General features: G+C 43.2%; 1 protein-coding gene across 3 annotated transcripts; it reads right to left on the bottom strand.

The window, feature by feature from the left end:
• Positions 1-5085: 5085 nt before the first annotated feature.
• On the bottom strand, positions 5086-24958 carry klhl8 (kelch-like family member 8). 3 transcript variants are annotated; one of them, XM_015363002.2, is made up of 11 exons: positions 24860-24957; positions 20110-20327; positions 17209-17355; positions 16807-17127; positions 15826-16012; positions 14743-14886; positions 13156-13267; positions 12519-12687; positions 10265-10424; positions 9002-9203; positions 5086-8171 (listed from the first exon to the last, which is right to left on the bottom strand). In XM_015363002.2, exons 2-11 carry the CDS (start codon positions 20302-20304, stop codon positions 8048-8050), a joined length of 1761 nt encoding a protein of 586 aa, XP_015218488.1. In that variant the 5' UTR covers positions 20305-20327; positions 24860-24957; the 3' UTR covers positions 5086-8047. The 3 variants fall into 3 exon arrangements, with proteins under 3 accessions (XP_015218488.1, XP_006626655.1, XP_015218495.1); XM_006626592.3 differs by having other exon boundaries at positions 16807-17355; positions 24860-24958; XM_015363009.2 differs by lacking the exon at positions 20110-20327 and having other exon boundaries at positions 16807-17355; positions 24860-24937.
• Positions 24959-26334: the final 1376 nt, after the last annotated feature.

A 26334-nucleotide genomic window follows, 5' to 3' on the forward strand; every position in this document is an offset into this window, starting at 1 on the left:
GTCCGTGTGTCCTAACTGCCATGTGGGTCTTGACGTAGTCCAGTTTATAAACCTTTATACCCCACGGGAGTTTAAATACCCTCCTCATAACCTCCTCTGTTCGAGACAAAGAGAGTCGAAATTCTTTAAACCTGTCTGCGATGCATGACATGATGATTTCCCAAGTTCCTTAATCAATGTTAATCAATGTTACAAAAGTTTCAAATACAAAATAGGAAACACTTGGTTGAGTAAGAAAAATGAAGCATCTCAATTTCTTTAGAACACATCAGTCCCCCCATTTAAACAAAATTTGCTTCAGAATTATTTTAAAACTTGAGAGACAGAATTAATTGAGAATTTGAGAACCTTGAATGTTTTTCATAGATAAGAAGGGCAATCCTATAAAGAGATGATCCAAGAGCCTGGAGGAGGTATGTTACTCGTTTGGATAATCCTTTAAGATCAGGAGAACCATCACAGACACTAATATACCAATGTACCACTGACGAAGCTGATTTGTGGGTTGAGGAAGGAAGAAACTCCTCAAAACTTCAGAAGCCGTTCATATAACGTTCCACATTTCATTTTTAGAAACAAGATCATTCAAAACATAGCATTGCAAATGTGGCCTTTTTGCCCATCTAGCCAGTTTGGTAGTTGGCAGCTAATTGATCTAAGCATCCCATTCACCTGTTCCTTGACAGAAACCTGACTATGAGTTTTCAGCACTTGGCTATGTAGCTTCTTCCATACTCTCACAGCCCTTTGGGTAAGGAAGTGCCTCCTGGTCTCAGTTTTAGCTGCACTTACATTTCGTTTCCACTTGTGTCCTCTGGTTTGTGTTTCACACTGTCCGTTTTAAAGAAATGTGCAGGGCTGGGTTTGTCTGAATTCTGGTATCAGGTCCCCTCAGAATGTTTTCTGTTCAGGGCTAAAATGGTAGTGCCTCTGGCCTCTGGCCTCTGGTGTAGCACATTCTCTTAAGTCCTGAATGTATCTGGTCGCTCTTCTCTTTTTCCACAGCAGCAAAATCTTTGGTGACTAAAATTGTGCATAATATTCAAAATTAGGTCGTACTAGTGCATTAAACAATTTTCACATAACATACCTTATATATTTTGTTTGCCTTTTTATTGCTTGTCCAAATTGTCTAGAAGATGTAACGGAGGTACCCAACATAGGCACATTTCTTACACAACCAGCTTCTTCTATCTCAGAGTTTTCCTTTTTATATTTATAGTTTTTTTACTACCTTGTCATCTGCCTGGTGTTTGCCTTATCTCTACTATCTACGCCTTTTTGAATTTCATTTGTTGTTCCTACAGTGTTCGCTAATCCACCTAATTTGACATTGTGTAAATGTGATTAGCTTTCAAACCATACTAGGATCTAGATGATTGTTAGATACTTAATACTCCTTGAGAAAGGCAAAACAGAATCTGACCTTTTAAGGAATCTGATTGTAAATGTGTTAATTGAAACTTTAATTTTTCAAAGAGATCTCAAAGGAATCTAATTCCTTAATGAAATAGCTTAGCTGTAGGAAGAAGGGCACATTCCAATAATACTGTACCTTTTCCCACACGGAACAGGTCCCACCTCCTCCACCAGTGAAGTGTGATACTCACCTATCTGCCCAGTCATTAAGGGCCAGCAGGCCTACTACCAGCAGCTTAGGCACAGAAGAGAGGTCGCCAAACCTGAACTAAGGGGAAACAGTAGACACACACATTGTACAAAGCCAGAACAGAGTTTATCCAGGACACCGGCATTAACACCTCTACTTTTTCAAAAAGTATCTTGTGATCTTTAATGACCCAGTGGTAAAGACCTCTGCCTAACATCTCATTTAAAGGATGGTGCCTCCTACACCCCAGTATTCCTGGTCACTATACTCATATTCAAGCACTAGTATGAACGTCCTTGTCTGGAGGGAAGGGTTTCACCTACTGGTCCACTGACTCCACCTCTCCCATTCCAGTACTGACTAGACCAAGTCTTGCTCAGCTTCTGAGATCTGACAAGAGTAGGGTACAAGGTGGAAACATTGCACTTGTTTTACTATAGAGCTCAGGGCTATTGATAAATGCAAGGAAAGACCATGAAGTTTAATAATGAAAAAATAAATTCAGCTGGGTTGATCGCATTCTCTTCCAAAACATCTCCGTCTCCCACAAGATGGTTGTCTTCTCCCGGTCTAGCTCCTCTACTGTACTCAGAGCAAACAAATTCCAAAAGATGAAGTAAATAAAAGACAAAAGAAAATATAAAAGACTATAAAATCTTGTTTTCAGTACACGTTTGTGGCATTTTGCTAAGCTGTACAGAAAAGTTTAGGAGTGTTCTTGCAGCATTAACATCAGATCTCACAGGTGTGAATTTCAAACCAAACTGTGAAAAGAAACATTCGAGTATGGAAGGTGTTATAAAATACTCGAACTGACACTTGCTAATATTTAGCTAGAACAATGACAAGTGTCGCTTGTCTTTGTGAAACAGCACTGTCATCTCACAAAGTCCAAAAGGGGTTATTTTGTTAATGACTACACAGATTTTGAGATTGTAAATGTATACCCTATCTTGTGCTGTTATTTTTTAACCTCTTTTGAATGTTTATGAGTTTTGAACAAGTTAAAGAATTGTTTAACAAAACAATAAAAAATAATGCAAATTGTTCCACAAAATCGTGACCCAGATGCCACAATGAATTCAACGGGAAAATAGTGGTTGATATACTGTGATGAAGGGCCCTGTTCTACCACTAAACTCAGGACTGGACAAAATGGACAGTCCAGCATGACAACGAAACGTGCTTAACTGCACACAAATCAAAATTTCTGGACTGGCCACCTCTGTCTCCTCACCTTTACAGATTTGTGGCTTGAACTCAAGAAGACTGTTCACAAACAGAAAACAAAGAGTCTGAAATACCTAGGCTGGGCCTAGGAATGGCCAGGAATCCTCCTTACAGAACCTTACAGTACAGGAGCTGTCCTGTCATCGGAATCCCTGCCTGGGGAGGATTTAAAGAATATAACACATGGGCGTGAATAAATGTGACCCTCACGGCTTCTGGACTTCAATTATAACAATTAGGACTTTGCTCTGTCAATGCTATTAAGATTAGAGTTAATTGGTTTTAGATTTTTTTTAAGCAGGACACATTATTCAGTTATTGGTGTTGTTATATGTTGTTTATTGTCCCTGTTGTCCGTTTCATCAGGAGTATGAGTAAATGTGAAGAGCACTGTACATCTTAAGATAAGGAACAAGGAATAGGTTTATTCCATGCTGAAAAAAAGAAAAACACAACATTTCAGCCATGGAGCCTTCTTCAGGTGTCCTTCAGGTGGCTTCACCTGAAGAAGGCTCCACGGCCGAAAACGTTGTTTTCTTTGTTCTTTTTTTCAGCATGGAATAAACCTATTCCTTGGTCCTTTGCAGCCTACACATGCTGACGCAGCTACCAACCTGAACTACTACATATTAAGATAAGGCCATGTTTTGAATGTCATTTTACATTTTTTGCCATCTGAATGAACTTTTTAATGAGTCAGATGTATGCTTCCTTGACTTATATATTTCTTCAGGTGGGTAGCTGCGTCAGCATGCGTAGGCTGCAAAGGAACAAGTGTCACACCTGAAGAAGGCTCCACGGCCGAAACTTTGTGTTCTCTTTCTTCTTTTTTTCAGCATTGAATAAACCTATTACTTATATATTTCTTGACCTTTATCATTGTTTTGGACAGGGTATATTTCTCATCCTTTTTGTGCCAGCAGTTTGACCTGGGTCACAATCCACTTACTGGTGACTAAAGTCAAAATGTGTGCTCTCCAGCACAGCCCCTCTTCAGGAGGTGGGCTATCCTTGGCCAAGCAAGGCAAAACCCTGCTCATATCAACATTCGGGCAGACAATTAAGTGCACAGTTAGACAGAAGCTTTATTCAAGAAAGGGCTCTAGAGGGCTTGAAGTTAAGGAGAGTATTTTAAACACAAAGGATGCTCACAAACTATTATAATAACCTACTGACTTAGTCCTACAATTGTTTTTAATATTTTAGTATGTGTGCTTAAGATAAATCATACATTTTACCATTTTTATAAATTGCAGTTTTTTTACTCTGAACTTCATCACCAAAACTGGAAGCTGGAGGGTAACTAGCACTTTGTTTTATGCTTTATTCCCCGAAGGCCAGCTGTTTATAAAAGGTAGTACTAGTCAAAAATTGGTTTCTGGGATGAATCACTAGCAATTTATTGGGATGCAATATCTAGCAAATTAAGCTGAACACAGGGAGGATGAGGAATTGCAGACTCCTCGATCTTGCCTACTTTTAAGCCACGTTTGGCAACACGTCATAGGCTACACAGCACTGGACAGGACACTCGACCTTACAGCGTTGCTCACCTACAGCACCACAAGTGTGTAAGTGTCCGAGAGGTTGCAGGGGTCACTGGTGCACTAAAAGCCAAGTAAGAGCCCTGTCGACTGATCCTACCTATCCTCAGCAGCCTTCAGCCAAGTGAGCATGGCTGCTGCTTGGGGAATTCCAGTCCCAGTCAGCTAGTGTGCCGCTTGGGGATCCCAGTCATGGTCAGCTAGTGTGCCTCTTGGGTAATCCCAGTCATGGTCAGCTAGTGTGCCTCTTGGGTAATCCCAGTCATGGTCAACTAGTGTGCTTCTTGGGTAATCCCAGTCATGGTCAACTAGTGTGCCGCTTGGGGATCCCAGTCATGGTCAGCTAGTGTTCCTCTTGGGTAATCCCAGTCATGGTCAGCTAGTGTTCCTCTTGGGTAATCCCAGTCATGGTCAGATAGTGTGCCTCTTGGGTAATCCCAGTCATGGTCAGATAGTGTGCCTCTTGGGTAATCCCAGTCATGGTCAGCTAGTGTGCCTCTTGGGTAATCCCAGTCATGGTCAGCTAGTGTGCCTCTTGGGTAATCCCAGTCACAGTAACCTGGCGACACGAGATCAGGCTGCGTTCAGGGGAGAGCTTTTATATGCGAACACCAACACCAAGAGTCCCATGTCATGTCATCTCTATCTAACTTGGATTCCACTTGTTACAGGGAGGAGAATGAAGTACAGTATTTACAGATGTTTCATAAATCTACTGTAGTTCCAGGTTTATTCTCACATACAACAATACAAAGTCACAGGAAAAGCAAACAAGCAGTTTTTTTCACATTAATCAACTTTATTATTTATTTCACAATATAAACTATAATTAGTAAGAAACTATATATAAATCTATATAAAGAGAAAAGACATCTTATGACACCCCAGTTTTATCCACATAAAAAAGCCTTCAATCAAACTGCATTTACATATTACAAATCATCAAGCTCAAGCCCTGGGATAATTATTAGAGTGATAACTGCTGAAGTATAACTTGATATTTTATAAATAAAAGATGCTGCAGAGACTGTAAATATACCAGATTGCATTATTCTTTTTTAGATTGCATTATCCTTTTTTAAAATATAAAGTACTTACACCTTGAACAGTGAATTGTATACACTGGGTACAAAATTGGAAATGTATCTTAAGCTACTAATGACAACACAATTAAGCAAACTAAGTCTTACATCATTTACAATTCAGCGGAAGACAAAAAAACATGCTTGAGAGTCAAGTGTTTTTCCTGCAAAAAAAAAATCACAGTACTTTTTTTTACAGTTTATTGATGAATTACTGATATGGAATACCACTGAAGGCTGGGCTCAGGCTGAGGTTTCTGGGAGGTGTTAATGTTAATGCAAATCAGGTGCCCATTTTCCTCAGTCTGGCCTGGTGGAATCATCCCGATGAATGCCATCGGATCTCCACCCGAACATATGAAATGATCATTTATCTCAAGGAAGCAAGTTAATCCTTTAGTGCTTAACACACGCACACTGGTCAAGTATTTTTTCCCCCAGTGATTAATCTCAAAAGGCCAGTCAAAAATGGGCGTGGCAAGTAGAAGGTTCTAGACCATGTGACTTGGGAAATAACCATGACATAAAAACAGCCTGTTGCAGCTGATGATCATTGATTTTTTTAATTCAGCTGAAACTAAAACTGTGCAATTCACCACACTGAAAATGCAGAAAATTTGCAGTGCAGAAGAGACCTGAAGATGCCATGATAACAATGGTCTCTAAATCGTCAGATACCACTTTCCCCTTTATCGCCATAATACCATGCATCCTCAATATTATGGGATATTTCACAACGGTCTCTTAACCTTTCAATCTCCTTTCAGTTCCATTAAGTGAAACAGAATATGCACCTCACCAAACATTTGCTTGGAAAGAGTCTATCAAAACGTGCTGTAACATCACAAATACTACTGCTGCGCAATACAGAAAGGCTAACATTTCCCTCAACAGTGGAGGAGAAGAAAAAAACGAATGATATTTCTTACATGATATTGTACGCTTCAATTAAAACCCTACATCCATTCCTGAAACACGATACTTTGTTTAAAAAGAGCGAATCAGATACGTTTCTGCTGTTCTGAGAATAGGGGCCTGACCTGCTAAGGACTAGGATTATTGTACACTGACGGCTAGAAATAGTGCAATAAGTCTGAACAGGCACAGAGAACACCAAAGAAGCCATGCAAAATAGACCCCAAAGAGAATGTTCCTTATACCTTCTGGAAATGATCATTTAAACCCTGCTGCGATTCGGTAAAGCTCCCAAACTCAAAGAGGAATCAGAAGTTCAAAACATCACATAGCCAGGAAATTAATAAACACAAGAACAAATGTCAAAAAAATATTCAAGATGTCCTTTCTCCAGCACTAATGGCATAAAAACATTTAACCCCATGTCTAGACCAGGAAAATAATGTAGACGTATCATATACTATCATCATCCACTGCACTTAACATATTTGGGGTGCAATGTTAGTTTTTCAATATTTTCTAAAATATTTCCCCCAGCAAATTTTCTTTCCCTGCAGCCTCCCAGACATGTTTTGCATAGCAAACAAATCCTTGGCTCTCAGTACATTCTTTAAAAGAGCAATTACTGGGAATGTTTTACTCTTGAAAAGAAAAAAAATAAATAAGTGAGCTTCAAATAGAAAGTAACCTGGAGGAATTAAACCGTCAAAACATGGATATTGCAGTATTGACCACTATAAATATCCAGCTGCAGAACAATACCATTCATCATCTTTTGAAAATGGAATTTCCTCTAAATACATTTACCATGTGCCTTGCATTTCTTTTTCCCTGACTTATTTATTGGATATCTGAGCACTGATTATTTTTTGCAAGCTAATCACCACATCAGCAGTAAAACTGAGGTTCATCATTTCAATTCTGTAATCTGATTCTTCCCTCTTAAAACTGATTATGCTTTTCAGGCATCTGATGGTTCAGTTAAAATAAGGCCAAGGCCAACCATTTTGGAAAGAAAGTGACCGAGGCAGTTTCCATTCAGTCAAATCAAGTTCCGAGATGGGCTCTGAGCTTTTCCAATTCAGATGCAAGTTATACCAGTGCAAATTTGTGCTTAAATATTCACCCTTTGTGCTCACTGCTTAAATATTCCACTGCAGAGAAGCTCCATCACGCACCCAGAGAAGTTTAAACTAAGTTGGCAATGGAATCACTTCACTAACTTTCAACTAACAATTCACTAACCATCCTTCATCCGACTTGGAGTGATTGGTGGAACTTTAGAAAAGTTGACTCTTGTAACCCTGACCCTGTTGTGCGAGGGAGATCAGTAAAAACATAGTACAAGATGGAAATTCGTCACCCTCCTAAAAGAAACCATCAAGAATAAACCCTTTTAGAAGCATGCAGAAAGATCCCGGATTAAAAGTGAGTCAACCAAGTAAAGGCGTGAGCTTGAGAAAAAGGAAAACACAAAGACAAAACTAATGGCACGTTATGAAAAGGGGGTTGCTCAAGGGACTCCAATGCAACTCGCAGTCCAAAACAGTGGCTCAAAATGGCCACTAGGCATAATCATTCCACCCATCCATTCCAAGAGCAGACCGGTGCGCCGATGAAGCGTCTGTGACTGCCCGCACTCAAGCCCTCCGCCGCCAGGCTGGGGATCACATGCAGTCTGCCACGCTGCTGGAACCCTGGCCCACGTCTCGAACCTGGCTGACGAGCGCGGCGCACACGGCCACGCCCGCCCCCGCGCGGCAGTGGGACACCGAGCCCACCAGCTCCCACCTGCGGGGAGAGAGCCGCACAGCGCAAGGGGCGTGACACACGGCCCCGCTCCCCTCTGCAGACGCTCGCACTGGGCGCGCGTGAGCACATAGGGTTAAGTGCCGGGTTCGGCCACTCCTCTCAAATGAAAATTTCAGAAAAAAAGACCACGACAGCTTCAGTGCAAGAGCCATCATTCGGTCAAATCTGCTCGGTGCATTAACAGCTTGCTGTTTGCAAAAGGAGCTTTCTTGCCAAATTTGTCTGCATTCCAGTGTTTGACAGTAAGATGTTTCATTGCCTGCTTAAAACAGTTCATTTCTTTATTGATTGTATACTGCAGTGAATATTATTTTCTAAACATTCTTCTGCTGCTTCGGCATCAATGCCTTGAATGGTACAGTATGTACTCTATTATGAATTTGTGAGTCACATTTAAGACATTTAAGGAGTTTTCAGCCGAGTGATTCCCATGAGCTTAATAAATGGCTTAAAAATTTAAAACATTGGATAAACATCAAAACCTCCATCTACAGAACCAGATGAGTGACAATACTTATAGATGGGGGGGCAAACATTCTGAATTCTTCACTGTGTTTTCAGCCTACATATATAAATCTATACATATGCACAAGTTTAATCCTATCCACAAAATGCTACGGAGAGGGAATTTTATTTATTCTTTTTTTATCAACTTCCTCAACATTTTAAAAACACCCCCAGCTCTTCGCAATAGCTGTACTGATATTCTTTTCATTATAAAAAAAAAGAAGACGTACTGTACAGCGCTAGGGGGTCAGATGTAGTATAAACTCACAAGCGCCGACCTGCGCAGTACCGTCTCTCCATACCTGTTCATCACGGGATCAAAAGCCTCCACTGTATTCAGGTAGATGTTTCCATTGTGGCCGCCGACGGCGAAGATTTTGCCCATGAGCGAGGCCACGCCCACCCCTCCCCGGGGCGTGGTCAGCTCCGCCACGTACTCCCAGCGGCGAGCGCGAGGGTCGAAGCGCTCCACGGAGCTCAGCGGGGAGTTGTCGTCAAAGCCGCCTGCAGAGACGCCGGGGGATTGGCAACGTGGCGGGAGGCGACGACCTCGCCTCCGCGCCCTCGGGCTCGTCCTGCCCTGCGGCACTCCCCCCCCGCGTGACATCTCTCGGTGCCACACAGACACCGAGAGCACTGGGACGCGCTTTCGTCATCTCACAGGTTTCTTACTGCTCCAGGTGAGACAGCTAAATCTGACTTCAGATGGTGCTAAAGTGTTCGGAAACAACCCAAATAAACTAACAGCACTGTGAAGGCAGAGCCCTGAGGTTTTAGAGCCCACAGACACCGAGAGCACGGGGATGCGCTTTCATCATCTGACTTCAGATTGTGCTAAATGCCAGGAGACGGCTAAACCTGACCTCAGATTGTGCTAAATGCCGGGAGACAGCTAAATCTGACTTCAGATTCTGCTAAAGTGTTCGGAAACAACCCAAATTAACTAACAGCAATGTGAAGGCAGAGCCCTGAGGTTTTAGAGCCCACGCAGACACCGAGAGCACAGGGATGCGCTTTCATCATCTCACAGGTTTCTTACTGCTCCAGGTGAGCCCCACGAACTGCTTTTACAGCCTTTATGTCCCAGGTCAGATTTGTCAGGGCTGCCCACGTGGAAGGAGCAGAAACAGGGATTCGGCGGTCGTGCGCCGACCCGTTTCTCACATCAAACATCATAACATAAGCGGATGCAACAGAGGCCCAGAGCTTGAGGGGATTTTCAGTTAAAACCGTTTCTGTCCCACAGAGTGAATGCCGGGAGACAGCTAAATCTGACTTCAGATTGTGCTCAAGTGTTCGGAAACAACCCAAATAAAGGAACAGCACTGTGAAGGCAGAGCCCTGAGGTTTTAGTAATACTCATTAAACACTAAAATCATCCCCCCCCCCCCCGTGAATTGTGAATTCCTTGGGGCAACCTGGTTGTGAAAGGCGCTATACAAAAATAAATCGAATTGAACTGCCGGTGACTTATTTGTGAATTTCGAGCTGCTGCCCGTTTGCCCTCGGCCGCCCCGCACAACACCCGACGCTGCCCGCGAGGCGCCGCCGGGATCGGCACTCACCCACGACGTAGAGGCAGCCGTTGAGCTCACTGACCCCGTTGCCCGCCCGCCTCTGGCCCATCTCCTTGACCTCGGTCCACTTGTCCAGGTGCGGGTCGTAGCGCTCCACGCTGGACAGGGAGGTCACGCCGTCATTGCCTCCTACTGCGTACACATAGTTCTGCACACAAACACAGGATTCAAGGGGACAGCGGAAGAAAAGAGAGGAAAATAAAACACAATGTTTCAGCCGTGGAGCCTTCTTCAGGTGTCAGCCAAAACACCGTGTTTCTTTTCTGCTCTTTTCAGCGTGGAATAAACCTTTCCTTGTTCCTTGGCGGCCAACGCATGCTGGACGCAGCTCCCTACTTGAACTTCTTCAACACAAGATTCAGTTCATCACTGCTCCTCATTCCTGTGCAAACAAACAGCACTGCAACACGAGATACAGGGCTGCTCATGAAAGAACCTACAGTACACCCCTAATTCTCTTTTTTAGGTGTGGGAATAATATTACTGACCCGGTTTTTGTGCCAATTAAAGAGGTTGATGGAGATGTCCATCAACACTGAGCTGTGTCGGCCACACATTTTGAAGGTGAAGGTTCAAGTTAAAAGTCCCTGTGCAATCCACAAAAAAGCAAACCTGAACTGCACTGCAGGCAGCTGGAGAAACTGCGGTATTCCACAGTTTCTGCAGTATTCAACAGTTTGAATTTCACAATTCAAAGTGTGAAATTCTGCAGGGCAAGGGGAATCACGCGATACTGCTATACAGGATGTCCACTTGACTTCTCGGCCCTTTTGAATTAGTCATAATGGTCACCCACCCATTCACGTGTTTCATACTGCAGGTACAATACATACATTCAAAGTAAAGACCAAAGGAATGGCTTAACTCATTTTCTGAACTTTACCTAAATAATAACATTGTTTTCCTAGTACATATCTCACAGGTACAACATGCAAAAATGGCAAATGAGAGCACGGGTGACCAGTGAAGGACTGGTCTGACCTTTTTTGCATATACAAAGATGTTTTATGTAAATTTGATTCCCTGTATGGAAATATAGCAGAAAAAAAGTGGCAAAGACAGACACTCCCGATTTAGTGCTTAACAGCCCCTAAGCCCTAAGAAACCCAGGGATTTGGTTACCAGACTAGAGTGTTACTTTAACATCTTCTCCCGGGGCCCCAGTCTTCCATATTTCCTCACAGAGACTTTCATGGCAACAATTTCAGGCAGAATCTACATTATTGCATTGTCCTTTTTCATATCAGTAACTATGGAAACAAAACTTTGCACTTGGCTTTTTTAACCTAGTAAGTCATTCACTGCCGAAGATTATGCTGGTCACAAGCAACTCGTAAAAGCTGAGAACTAATAAACGAAACAAGACTAAGTTGCGTTAGGAACAAAGGTTTACAACAAGTGTATTCTGATTCAGTTGCAAGAAAACAGACAGCCTATTTCGACAGCACAGCAGCATACTCTAGTGGTGGACAATACAGATATTCCTGGCGGGCCAGTGCAATCACGGCTCATGAAAGAAAACAGATGGGTTTCTAAACCTTTTAAAAAGTTAATATGGATTGCCAAAAATAAATTCCTTACAGAATAAAAGAAATCCACATTCCATAACAGTTGGATTCAAAAGAAGCCCCAAATGTTGGTTCTCTTACATAAAAAGTACAACTGATTTGCTTCGATAAAGGATTCTGTAATAGTTCAGGAGAGCAAAACGAGGATTTCCTTAGCTGGAACAACATGGTAAGTATTTTCCACACCGTGCCAAACATGATTAGAAACTGTTTGTTTGGCAATGAAAATGATTCATGTTTTACACCTGATGATTAATATACTTGAATGCAAAACATTACAGAGGAAGATCCTGTACAAGCACAACATATTTAAACATGATTTTTAAAAGAGAGAAATCTAAAACCAAAAAGATTACTAACCTGTATTTTTGGTATGGAAAAATAACACTATCTTCATTCGATATAAAGAGGAATGCTGTATTATATATTAAGAACCTGAGTATTTTCCATGTTTATTATATCAATGTAACACCAATTAGTGGTAATTAATATTCTCTCTAATGAAATGGTATTGTAACAAAAACTATCCATACTGGGGGCACAGGATTTCCCATTAGGTATTCTTTCATCAGGAATGGAAAACTGTGTAGCAGGAAGCTGTGCAGATGAGCGGCTGTGTTGAGTTTCTGGAAGAAGAGATCTAGGGAGGTACAGAGCACAGTTCTGACACCTACCCCTAGGGCCACAGAGCCAACCCCTCCCCTGGGTGTGATCATGGGGGCCACAGCACTCCAGCGGTCTGACTCGATGTCGTATCGCTCCACGTCGTTAAAGCACGAGTTGTCGTCCAAGCCCCCGATGGCGTAGATCGGCCCCCCCAGGGCCGCAAGGGCGATGCCTCTCCTGTGGACAGAGCGCATGAGAGGGAGGCGTGACTCTCCACCGGCTCGCCCGGGGACACGCCAAGGGAAGAGGTCAACTCCAGGCCCCGGGCTTCCAGCAGCTTTCCCACGGCTCTTTAAAATCGCCAAAGACTTAAGGGCTGTGGAGTCGGTGACATACTGGTTCAGCTAAACCCCAACTGGATCAATCTCGCACGTCTCCCAGGTGACGGGTGACTTTATAACTCTAGAAGACGCAGAAATCTTGCTGGATGCCAGACCACAAGGATCAGAGGGGATAACCTCTGGTCTAAAGTAAAAACTGAATTCAGACAAATGAAACAATTTGGGTTTTTTTGCAATTCCGATACTTGGAGAACCTTCTTTTGGGGGAAGGAATAGTCACTTGTGTTATTTTTTTACAGTATGGAAGATTCACGGTATGCTTAAAGCCTTCATCATTTCCCTTTCACAGCAAATCAGGGCTTACCTTTTTGTGTTCATTGAAGCTCTCATCATCCATTTGTTCGTGAGGGGGTCAAACATTTCCATGCTGCCTAAATGTTCGCTTCCATCATGTCCTCCTACTGCATAAACTTTACCTACAAAAACAATTTACAATTAGCAGGGTACAATTCTGGAGCTGTTGTTACCCCTGGAGTCCAAATTCATGTAACACCTGGCAATTTCAGGAAAAGACAGCAACTGGATAAATGCCATTAAAATTCTATAATATCCCGTCTTCTGTCGGTCTCCATGGAGCAACACTCACCTACAGTATTTCTATTTTGTTCTTGCAAAGTAAAACAGAGCCCCATCCATTATTCCAGCAGGAATATCAGTATATACAGTGATTTAAAATACCCACTGAAGGGACCACTGCCAGAGTTCTTCAGCTGTATTTTTAAATCCCAGATTATGAGTAGGGTTGCTGGCAGGTTAATGCAATTTTGGTGCCAACACAAAGAAGAGGGAAGTGTATGGATGGCTATAAACTGCAAACCCTGTTTTACTGCCAAATCTGAAGCAGCATGCCTCATAAAGTAACGAGAAGAACACACCCTATAAAAAAACAATACCGCAAACATATCTGATGTTCATTTTTATAACAAAAATACTAATTCCAGTGGATAACCTAAATAAAACACTATAATTTAATGAATGAGGTAGACAATGAAAGGATTTTTATAGTACCACAACATTTGTAATCTGGACGAATTCGCAAAAACTTTTCAATGGAATTCCTGAAAATGAAGATCATGACCACACTTTCGACAATCTGCCCCCGGTGTTCTCCGATCCAGGTACAGAGGGGCACAGTTCTGCAGGATTTCATTCCAGCCCAACGCTTGACGACCTATCTGAACTAGTTTGTTTAATTGAAACAGTTCAATGGGCACTTCCACCATTCCAAGTGATACTCAAACCTATAAATCCTAAAGGAATACACCCTCCCCCAGAACTTCAGCGGGGAACATCTGATCTACATTGTAACCAAACAAATTAAAAATATTGAAAAATTAAAATGACAATGAACTGTTAAAAATAATTTTAAACATCCAATCGCTGCATTAAAGGATCTTCTTGTGGCATTCCTGTGGTTCCAAAAAAAGTAGAGAAAGTAATTTGTGCAACAAGCAGCTGGTGCCTTTTCAGAGTTTATTTTGCCACCCAAAACCTCTTTATCCTTGCCATTTAAAGATTCTGTTTGGCTTGTTTTAAACACAATTTTTGAGAAAACTCAAATGTTGTCTAACAATTATTACATTTCCACTCCTTTACATGTAAAGACTTAGAGGACTTGTTCCAGAGTGTCAGACAAAAAAAACTATATCGCGTATAGTTACCTTAACAGAGTGATTCAATATAAGAATACTCTTATTATTCTTTCATTTATCTACTTCTGATAATTGTAGTGGTCTTAATAAAACAATTATTTAGATGTAAAAATGTACAAGTGAGAAGAAAAAAAAAGCTTTGAAATAACCTACGAATCTGGAGGGTTCTGCTGTGGCCCGAGCTGGCCTTGCCTCTTGATGGCCCTGCTCTGCTAGTTAAATGTCCAACATTCACCCACCTCCTACCGAGATGACGCCCACATGCCTGCGGCGACTGTTCATCTCGGGCCCAAAGAACCAGCTGTTCCTGCTGATGGAGTAGCACTCGATGCTGCGGAAGGGATCCCCAGAGCCTCCTCTGCCCCCGACACAAAACAGGACACCTGCCAGACACATTCGTCAACCTGTCACACAGCTCCAACGCTCCTTCAACCCCAGCAAGTTCCCTATATCCCCATACAGAACACGCAGTCCCTCCTTAATCATGCAGCTGCAGACACAGTAAGGACCCAACGGTCTTACACCGTTACCCATTATCCAGCTTCCAAAACACATTCGGTCCAGAGTAATTTGCTTAGAAATGTGAACAGTTTTTTTATGTGTAGCAAAGTTGGAGACTTTTACATAAGCAGGGAGGTGGTTGATAAATTTATATCTGCTTTTTAAAAATGTATGTTTACAGTTTTATTAATATTGTTTTTTCAAACATTGAACTTTTAGATCTACAATCCATCTGTTATGGGAACCCCTTTCACGACATTAAAATTGACAAAAACCTTCGGGCTTACGATATTCATGGCAGTTCATCACAGATGAGATAGAAAAGCACGTTCATAACCACACACTGGTTTAACAGCTACTGCAGCCTCTTGGGGGAGTAGAGTCACATTCAAAGAGCCTCTAAATGTGAGGCAGCCGTGTGGAGCAGAGGTTGCTTTCCAAATAGCTCCAGTAAAAATACACTGGAGCTATATAAATGGGTATAAACACTTGGATAAAAGTATACAAATTAATTCAAGGATAATTAGTCATTTGAAGCAAGATTTTCTAACAAGAAATGAGAATCGTGCTTCTCATTGTTCTGACTAACTATAAGACATAAATAATTAATAAGAATATAGAATATTATATATAATAATAACTGTACATGATTAGTAATTTGAGTCTTTTCTTCACAAAGTACACAAGCACAAAGCAGGTCATGAGGTAGAGTGGATGGTCAAAGATGGGGCTCCCCTACCTCCCTGCAATGACATGCTTGTGGGGTACAGATCCGGCACTTGACCCCATTTCCAAGTCCGTGTCCAGCCCAGCCCCCCTACCTGCAGTGTACTTCCTGGGGGTGGTGCGAATGGAGTACTCGAAGTCCGGCACGACCTTGTTGCTGAGATGCAGGTGGTAGTTCCTGGCTTCGTCCAGCAAATCCCTGCACTTCAGGTTGCATTTGATCATCTCCTCTTTGGCCACGGAGCCCATGAGGAAATCTACAGGGAGCAGGGGCAGACGCACCTAGGTGGGCCGACGAGAGAGAGAGAGGTGGTTGCTCCCCACTACTTGCAATATGCGACAGCAAACCAAAACCCCATTAGGCTACAATTTGTTTTCTCTTGAGAAACAAAAAAGAAAAAAGTGAGTATCAAAAAGGCCAGTAATCTTCACCTGGCACTGAAGTTAATGAGTTAATTGTAATTAACTCTAACAGGGCAGATGGGCAAAATGGCCCGCTCTTGTTTAAAATCCTTATGTTCTTATCCATATTGGCGCATCTCCGTGTAACTAAAGCAGAGAACTGCATTCACAAAGTATATCCCAATCATGTGAAAAGAGCTCGAATCTATCTATATAACACCGATAGGCTGGAGGACCTCCACATTTTTTGTTTTGAACAAAGACGACTAAGGGGGGGGGACCTGATACAATTATTGGAAATTCTCAAGGGCGTTGACAAAGTCAATCCAGAAGAACGAACGGTAAATCAGGAACCAGAAGGCACAGGTGGAAGCTATGTTCAAAGTGCATTTAAGACAGAGAACGGGAGGCACTTCTTCACGGTGGGAGTATGGAATAAGGTACAGGGCCATGTCGAAACCCTGGTTTCTTTCAGGAAACGACAGGATGAGTTTCTTGGGGCAACGAGCTACTAACTACCCCACTGGCCAGATGGGCGGAACGGCCTCCTCTCCTTTGCAGCTGTTCTTACGCCGTTATCCAAGTGGGATCATCTCAGCGTAACTAAGAAGGAAAGCCTGAACGGGGGAGCTACAGGAAGTGCACGAAAGGCGCCGAGAGGACAGGAGCGCTACCTGGGAGAGAATCTCGTCCAGCCAGGCGCCGTGGTGCTGGGGGTTGGCCCGGAGCCACTTGATAGCAGCGTTGTAGACCTGGACCTCGGAGTCGATGCTGAGGTCGCTGGAGGACAGCAGCGTGCGGAGGTGCTGGGGGGACACGCAGGGGAAGTCCTCGCACTCCACCACCTCCCGGAAGTGCTCGGAGGCGTACCGGTCCGCCATGTCCATGAGATCCACCCGGTTGTGGCTCTCGGCAAAGGCGCGCACCGCTAGGCAGTTGGACGGGTGGAAGTGGGCCTTCATGTACTCGCAGCAGGCCCGGGCCACCAGCTCCACCTGCAGGATACAGGCAGCGTAGAGCACCGGCTGGACGTTGTCCACCGTCAGGGTCAGCCTGGAGGAGTAGGCAAACCTCACCAGGTCCTGGATGGCGTCCCCGTCAAAGTCCTTGATCTCAATCAGCTCCTTCTTGGCCTCGGCCATCTCCGACAGGAACATGGCCTTGAAGTAGGGGATCACGCAGGCCAGGACCAGCTTGTGGCACGGTATCAGCTTGCTGCCCACCTGTGGCGAGGAAGGGGGCGGCGAGACGGAGCAGCGGTGAGAAAGATTTGGAAGCGCTACGTTGCTTTTGCTTGTAAGAACAAAGCTATGATTGAGGAAGAAATGAACACCCATCCCCCCACCACCACTTAAAGTCTTCCTCCACTGCAGGCACTGCAGAAGCTGTGGCCACTGCGCAGCCTGTTCATGTTTTAATTGGCAAAGGAAATAAAGATTTAAAATAAGGCTCAGAATGCTCAAAGTATAAGGCGGCATATACCGCCATATAACGTAGTATAGTATGGAAACTTCCCACAATATGAGAATACTAGTAGTGCCTGGAATAACCGAGTTAGAACTCCCCTAGGTTGATTAGCAAGCACTTTCAGCACCTTCCCGCACAGACCTGTCTCAATTATGCAATTCTCTCTAAAACCCACAGTGCCAAACAGTTCCGCAAAAAGAATGAAACTCATTCACAAACGATGAGCTAACAACAGCAGGCTGTTTCTTTCTGTGTGCTGTGCACTGCGCACTCACATGTGTCTTGAATGCATCGTTAATACTTCCATGACACCGATCGAAGAAGAAAGGCTGATTTAAGGGAGATGCAAACACATTTTCGATTTGGTTTCATAATATCAGTGATCATTAAATGTTCGCTGTTTATTGTCAGCTGGAGATTGTTGGCCTGATTAGGCCGGTAGAACTGCGTTTTACTCCCCACCATTGTCAGTTTTCACACATTTGCTCCTTCATGTTCATTTATATATTATTAATATTATCATATTCACATATAAATACTATAAAAATATATGGCATAAATAGTATATTTATAGCATATTTATTTTTATGAATACAGCATAAAAATACTATACACATCTTATTTGATTAAAATATTACAGAAAGTCTTTATTTCTTAAAAGTACAGCTGGCACATTGGCCAGGGAGCAAACCCAGGACCGTCTAGCTCACAGAGGACAACGCGACCACTGAACCAAATCTGTCCAAATTGGGAAAAACTAAGGTTGCTGCTGGAAGAGGTGTTAGTGGGGCCAGCAGGGGGCGCTCACCCTGCGGTCCATGTGGGTCCTAATGCCCCAGTATAGTGATGGGGACACTATACTGTAAAACAGGCGCCGTCCTTCGGATGAGACGTAAAACTGAGGTCCTGACTCTCTGTGGTCATTAAAAATCCCAGGGCGCTTCTCGAAAAGAGTAGGGGTGTAACCCCAGCGTCCTGGCCAAATTTCCCATTGGCCCTTACCAATCATGGCCTCCTAATAATCCCCCCCTATGAATTGGCTTCATTACTCTGCTCTCCTCCCCACTGAGAGCTGGTGTGTGGGGAGCGTTCTGGCGCACTATGGCTGCCAGCGCATCATCCAGGTGGGGCTGCACGTTGGTGGTGGTGGAGGGGAGTCCCCATTACCTGTAAAGCGCTTTGAGTGGAGTGTCCAGAAAAAGCGCTATATAATTGTAAGCAATTATTAATTATTATTAATTATAAATTCCCATTTCCAATTCCAATTGGAATACTCTACCACAACCAGCTAGGAAAATCTATTAGATTTACATTCATAAATTAACATTGTTAAGGACGTTCAGAAACTTATTTTTGCTTTCAGTTACCCACGTGTCTTTAGTCACATGATTCCTTGTTAATATTACATATTAAGAGCCACCTGTCGAACTACACCTCGACGTGCAGTGCAGTTACTTTAACACACCAGCACGTATTCTGAATGGCTCCATCTGTACATAAGAATGAGCACAAGAACATAAGGACGCAAACAAGAAGAGGCCACTGGGCCCATCTTGCCTGTTGGATAGTCCAGTGAAACTAGTTTCAGCTAGCCCTGAGTTTGCAGTACAGTACAACCCCTACAAGCACCAAGCTGAGCCAATTACAATACATTTTCAGGATCTGTTTCACTTTTTCCAGGACTGAAAGTGTTTACCTAAAGTGATACTACACCATCCCTAAACATGGAAGAGAGTGTTTCACAAGGAACAAGTGCAGCAAAACAAACAGGAGACGGACCAGAAACTCAGCAAATCAGTGAGCTCGGCCACCTCATTTCAACAGGATAAATTCATTAGAATGGTCAGTTACTCATAGCAATTCTCAGAAAACATGCAGCACATCTATTCTGGGTTTCAACATACTCCCTGACGAGGGGATTTCAAGAAGGCAAATTTAAACCCATGACACTGACTTGGACTTATGATTTCACCCTTACCAAAACATCAGCACTATTATCTACACTGTAAATTTAAATCTTCTAGTTTTAAGTTCCACTTACCGAGGGCCTGTTTTGGTCTGAAATGGTCACCTACAGTTTTCAGAAGTTTAAGGGTGAACCCTTCAGAATTCTGAAGCCTGAGGAAAACCACTCACTTGTTTACGGACTGATAATGCAGTTAATGGAGGCAGAACAGATGGATCATTAACCACATCCTCTCTGTCCTGTCCCCTTCTGAATGATTCCATAACATTTAAACTTAACAAAAACGAGGATGACAGGTTCACACGCTGCCAGGCTGTGGGCTGTGTAAGAGTTCATGCATGAGTACATCACATCCGGGCAGATCTGGAAACAAAAGCTTAAAAAAAAGAGTTTTTTTTTTTAAATTCTCCTGTTCGCGGCGCCCGTGGCCAAGAGCCGGCTCCGCCCTGTTCAAACCCCGAGGCAGAGCAGCGCTCTGAAGCCACCCCTGCACCCCCCCCGACCAACGCGCAGACAGACGGACAGACGCCGAGGCGGCCAGCACCTTGAGCGTGACGTCGCAGAGCTCCCCGGCTTCGTAGAACTGGCGCAGCGAGCTGTGGAACTCCTTCCACGCCTCGTGGGCCTCGAAAACAAACTCGCCCTCGGCCTCGCCCTCCGCCTCCGCAGACCGCGGCTGCCTCTTCTCCTTGGCCTGGGCCTGCTTGGCGTGCCCCGGCACCAGGTCCCCCGACGCCATGCCCGGCAGCAGAATCTCACCACCTGCCAGCCAAGAGAAAGCCGAGAGGGTAGGAGGAGGGTGGGGGGGGTCAGCGGGGTGTCACGAGAGGCTGGGGGCCACGCGCCGGCGGTGGTGGGGGAGAGAACCCTCGATGGACACTGTTGAGAAAGAAGAGTTCTGCCCGTGCGATTGTGACACCCGGGCCTCCTCCTGATCCGAACGCCCACACACGCGACTGCATCTGAATCCACCTCAGCCCCCATCTTTTGAAGAGCAAGCCGAGGCAGGTGCCCTGTTATCAGCAGATGGTGTTGTTCATTTGCAAGGAACTGTGCACAGTACGTCAGACTCAATAAGACTCTACATTTCGATTTATTAGGACAGATGCCCCTCAGGGCTGTGTGAGCTCACCAGTTCTATTCACATTATATTCAAATGATTTCCCAAGTAACAGCACTCACGGCAACTTGAATAGAGAAGATCAGATCACTTTTTTTGGCCACCTACCATTTCTGCCAACACCATCTTACAGTTACGCTTCTTTTTATCAGGAACGATCAATGTACAACTTTGCTTGGATTAAACCCGGCAAGCTTTTCGGAACTGCAATATTTTAATTTGATAGCGAATTTACTTGCGGGCATTTGGTTTTACTTTAAGCAAAAGTCACGGTTTATAAATATCCAGGGATTTGGTTCGATGGAGGTTTAAACTTTCAAAACTTATCAATCAAAAAAAAAAACAAGCAGAAGGCAAGTGTAGACTTTGTTTATTTTATTTGAACACATCTTGTTTCACGTGCTCCTGCAGGCAAACCCTGTAATCTGTAAACCCCAGCTAGAGCTTCAGTGATCAGGTTGATACAAGGCCTCTAAAGCTGTTCTTGAGAGCCCTGATATCTATACTGTACCATTCTGCCACAAAATTTACCCCTGGACCATCCTGTCACCATCAAATTTGTGATCTTTTCACACTGACCGACTGGTATGTCAAGATATCTGCTGCATGAGCTGAAGTTAATTTACAGATCTTTAATCAGAAAAAGACCCTTATCTTGATTGTTTTTTTGCAGTTCTTTCTAATGACCTGCATGTTCAGAAGCAGTAGTTCGATCAAACGTGATCAAACTGAACCTCCCATGAGCAACTACTCACTTTGGAACAAAATCTTTTCAATTGACTACCGGTACTGACTGGAACAGTCTTCCGAGTAAACAACCCCCCTGCTTTATAACCCAAGGAGCTTGCACATTAAGACTGTATATGCAGTCTTAATTTTATTTTATATAGCGTCTTTCGTATTATTTAATATTACTTTGCCTCCCATTAACCTTAAATGGGTGTAGCAATTAGAAAATGGATGGATGGATGATTTTGCCTGCCTGTTACTTGTAACTGTCAATACTGTGGAATCCTGTTATGTGGTTATGCATGTGAGGTATTTATTGATTGTCCCTCTTCATTTCTGCAGTTTTCTGTGCAACGATTCTGTGTAAAGCTCTTGGCCTGGTCACTGTAAATGAGAATTTATTCGTAAATGATTCGTCGAGTTGAAAACAGGATGGTTTGTTACTTATTATACTGATAAGTGGAAAAGAAACCAAAAGAGAGGATTACAAAAAAACTGTTACATTCCTATTCATCACCGGTTAAGGAAGGTGGCATTTTATTTTTGAGCAGTAATGTAACATGAATAAGACCCCAATCATTCTCCTTGTTAATTGCTTTAACGAAGCGTTTCAAGGCCGAAGTGTCATTTAGAAACAGAACTCAGAAAGATATAAATGCAACACTCACAAAACACTGCTCTATTTTTGTGGAAGGCAAGGATTTTGATGCAGTTTGTGAATATACGGAACGATGGAGAGCACGCTTACTGTAACCCTTATAATGGAAGTCATCTCCGACGCAGGCATCATGCAGATGAATACACTGCATATAATATTACATGAGCACAAGCAGGACAAGAAAAACTAGATTAGCCACATACTTGCTACTCAAACCACCTACTGTTCCCTTTTACTTCTGAGTCCATATGTGACACTTTGAATGGCAACCTTGCCAAGGGAAAGACAGGCCCAGATGAGAGCTACATGGGTCAGTAGTCCTGGCAACCTGACACCATCATATCTGACTTGAAGAAGAGCCTCAAAGAAAGGAAGTTCTCCTGTTACACCAGCTACCCTCAGCACTGGGTTTATTCCAGTAGGTCAGCCAGCACAATTAAATACGGAAGCACTTTATTACAAAATGTGCTTGCAATTGAATTACGTGTGCTATACAAGTAATAAAAGTGAAGCGCGCATATAGAACCATCAATACCAAGAATGTCACTTTTACGAAACACGGTCGCTTTTTTAACAGAAGAAAGAGAACAGTCGAAATCAATAAAGAACCAAAGTAGCTGTGCTTCCCCTCGTTTGCCACCTTCCTTAATACTACCCAGTATAGAGTTACTAGGCGAGCACCACCCCACACATAAGTAAAACGCACGTGTTAAACTGATGATTATTGGGAAACAACATCAGAAACCTCAACATCGACTTCATACAGATAAAATCTGTGGGTTCAGCACTAGAAAGGGGATTTGAGACTGGCACGGAGAACGGAGACCTCGAATCGTGCTGTGCAGGGAGCACACCGTGCTCAAAGCCTGCTACTGACCTCTCTCCTTTCCAGAGAAAAACACGCCCTTGCTCAAGAGGATGACTTAACCACAGGCACGGCATCTAAGAACTGTTGTTTGTCACGAAACAATACGAGTTAACCGAGTTTAGAGGGGGGCTATATTAGCTTTGTCAGGCCAGCGGAACAAGTTAACTCCGCCTAGTCCAGTTTTCCCCTAGGAGCTCAACTGTGAGCTTCTTCCAGTACGCGCACTTGCGGTAAGCCTTAATAATTATAATAAATAATAATCTGGTTGATTTATATAGAATATTTCATTCCAGAGAATCTGAATCCACTTAACATGACAGGTGGATCGTAAGTAAATGCTACAGTGATGGAAAAAAGAAATGTAACACCCCCTCCTCCACACTCTGGCCCTCCCGTCTGTGTGGGACAGGCTGAAGAGTGACTCATCCGTGAAGAGGACCTGATGCCACTGCTGACGAGTCCATCACAGCCTCTGTCTGGCCCAAGCCATTCGGGTGTGATGTCTAGGAGGTGTGAGCAGAAGGCCTCTGACAGGTCGCCTTGCTCTAAGGTCAGCGGCATGGAGCCTCACTGTCCTGTCACTGATGCGGGCATTGTGTCTGCCTGCAGTTTCAGCAGCAGTACGGGTGGCAGATCTGAAACCATCTCTCAGATGGACCAGTCTGATGTGTTGTCTCCATAGTGTCTGGCAACGCTGGCACATGACATGCCTGCCTGCAGCATCCCAATGGCCCTCTCCCTTGCTTCTGGTGACATTCGAGGCATTATGGAAGGCACAGAAAACTGACTAAGTCTAGCCTTTTTCTTACAATTCCTAAGCTGTGAATTAATGCCTTTTTAAAGGTGACCTGATCAGGCATTGTTCCACCTGGACCTCGTGGGTAGAAGCGCACCTAAAGAGCTTTCGTGTGATTGGCAAGTCGCAATGCCTCACTGCACAAGCTGAATGGCTGGTCAGAGGGCTTAAAACAAATTGACAACCTTTTGTGGAAGTACATAAGCTATAACTATAGCATTCTCATTCCGGAAAATGTTGAATTTATTTTTTCCCATCAGTATATTTATCACCAACGAAATAAATCAAGAAACAGGAAGAGTAACGTCAATACCGACAGATTTTACGTACAGCACATCGCCCTTGGCAATACCGACGGCTATATTAAGACTCCAGTATGTTTTCGAGGTTAGTGAAAACGAGCTTTGAACTGAAGCACTATGTGGGTCATCAACCCTCCTCTCCACACAACATCAGTAGCATCTAGGTTTTGGGGTCACTGCGGTACACCAGGGTGTTACTATCGAGTGCAGAGCTGCTTTCGATATATTTTATTCCCGCTGTGGTGTAGTGGTTGTTTTAAATGTATTTATTTGTGCGCTCTGTCGAACGGAAGCTAGTCTCCATAGAAAAAATCAGAGATCTGCGTCTAAATGTTTTCCTTTCCCAAGTGAAAGGATGTATAAATGTTAACAGAGAATGAAGTCGGAATAATTTCAGAGCCAGGCGTTTCAATCCTTTTGTCTGAAGGGCAATCGGATTTAACTGAAAATAAATACGAAAGCGTTTTTGTTACTAAATGCGTTTTTGTGCAGAGTGCAAAATGGAGCAAATCTAAAATGTCACGCAAGAATTTATTTAGCACAGCCTCAGCACAATGTTTCATATTTAGCTACTTTACATCTTATATGTATTGAGTTTTCTAAACAACTGCCTTGTTACAAGCCTGTCTGTTTTAAAAAAAACTATATAAAATTACACCTCACTGTTGACGGTCTTGATCGAAAGTTTAAGCAACACAACACGCATCCCATAATAAATGAACCCGACTCACACCCAGAAAATGCTTACCCCCTATACATAATTGTGTAACACAAACACATTAACATGAAAAAAAATACAAAGAAAGACAAAAATTCATTACCTCATCCCCCGTGAAAGCTCATTCCAAACATCTCCAACCAACCAGGTACAAATACAGTACAGAGCGTGCGCGGGCGCAAACAGGAACTGCCGGCATGCCGTGGGATCATGGGAAATGTAGTTTTCATTCGTTTTTTTTTGATGGCTGGTTCATAATACGAGCCAGAACAATAATATCCGGTCTAATTCTATGGCAGCACAAAACTGGTTCCTCTTTTCATAGACATAACTGAATTGAAAAATACATTTAAATGCTATTATTATTTATAATTATTTATAATTAATAATTAGATTCAGAGGAAAGAATATCTAAATTAAAAATAAATCGCAAATGACTGAGGTAGGAGGGGGGTACGATGGTGCAGTGGTGCCTTGCCAGCACTGAGGCCCTGGTATCAATGCCGGACCTGGGGTGCTATCTGTGTGGAGTGTCTATATTCTCCCCGTATTCACTTGAGGTTCCTTCAGCTGCTCCAGTTTCCTCCCAAAGTTCAAAACGTGCTGATTTGTACTTCATGGAGTTCATATTTTATTTTCCCATGAGTTCTGGGAAACGTCGTGAGAAACTTTTCATCCTTCTCTCTCTTTGGAAAAAGTTCTTTTTCCAAAACTGTACTGTGCCGTAGAGGAGCAGACCAAGTTTAATAAAAGCTTCATTCATTTTTGAGGAGAGACATTCAAGATGAAAAGAACACATGATAGGACTACATACTCAAGATGTTTTTAAATCCATAATTTTGTAGTAAGTAGTTCAAGTAGGGAGCTGCGTCAGCATGCATCGGCTGCAAAGGAACAAAAGGTTTATTCCCTGCTGAAAAGAGAAGAAAGGAAACACAACGTTTCAGCTGTGGAGCCTTCCTTGGTGTGAGCACCCGGCACAAGTTTTTTCCCTCATGAGCGCGTTCGACCCCTGGACGCTGGAGCATCTGAAAAGAAATTTCAGATAGTAGCAAAAAATCACTCATCCTAAAGCTGACTTGGGCCCCAGAATTCAGAGCTGAGCGTAAAAATTGTCTAAGTAGTGAGAGAATGCTAACCCTAACCCTAGCTGGGGTTTCAAACGAACAGTTCCACAATCAATATCTGAAGCCCTCCAGTCATTGGTTGTGGCAAAACCATTGATAAAAGCTCTTCTATAATGTTTGGTTACAACTTTTGATCCGACCGACTTAGTTTTGGGATACAAATACCAAGAGGTGCACTCCGCCATTCCAGGCACCAAAAAGTCTCAGAAAAAAAAGAATTTAGACAAAAGCAAAAAATCACTCCTCCTGACTCCGCAATCTATATCTGAACCTCACCAGGCACCGGATTTTGACATGTTCACCAAACCATAAAGTATGAGTGTGAAACAATCCAAACCACTGATAAAAGCTCTTGCACATGTGTTGGATTCAGTCAAGTTTGGTTACAACTTCTGATCTGACCGAGTTCTTTCACATACAATTACCAAGTGGTGCACAAACACGAACACCC

This window comes from Lepisosteus oculatus, chromosome 3 (genome assembly GCF_040954835.1).
Source record: "Lepisosteus oculatus isolate fLepOcu1 chromosome 3, fLepOcu1.hap2, whole genome shotgun sequence".
In the NCBI taxonomy this organism is placed as follows: Eukaryota; Metazoa; Chordata; class Actinopteri; order Semionotiformes; family Lepisosteidae; genus Lepisosteus; species Lepisosteus oculatus.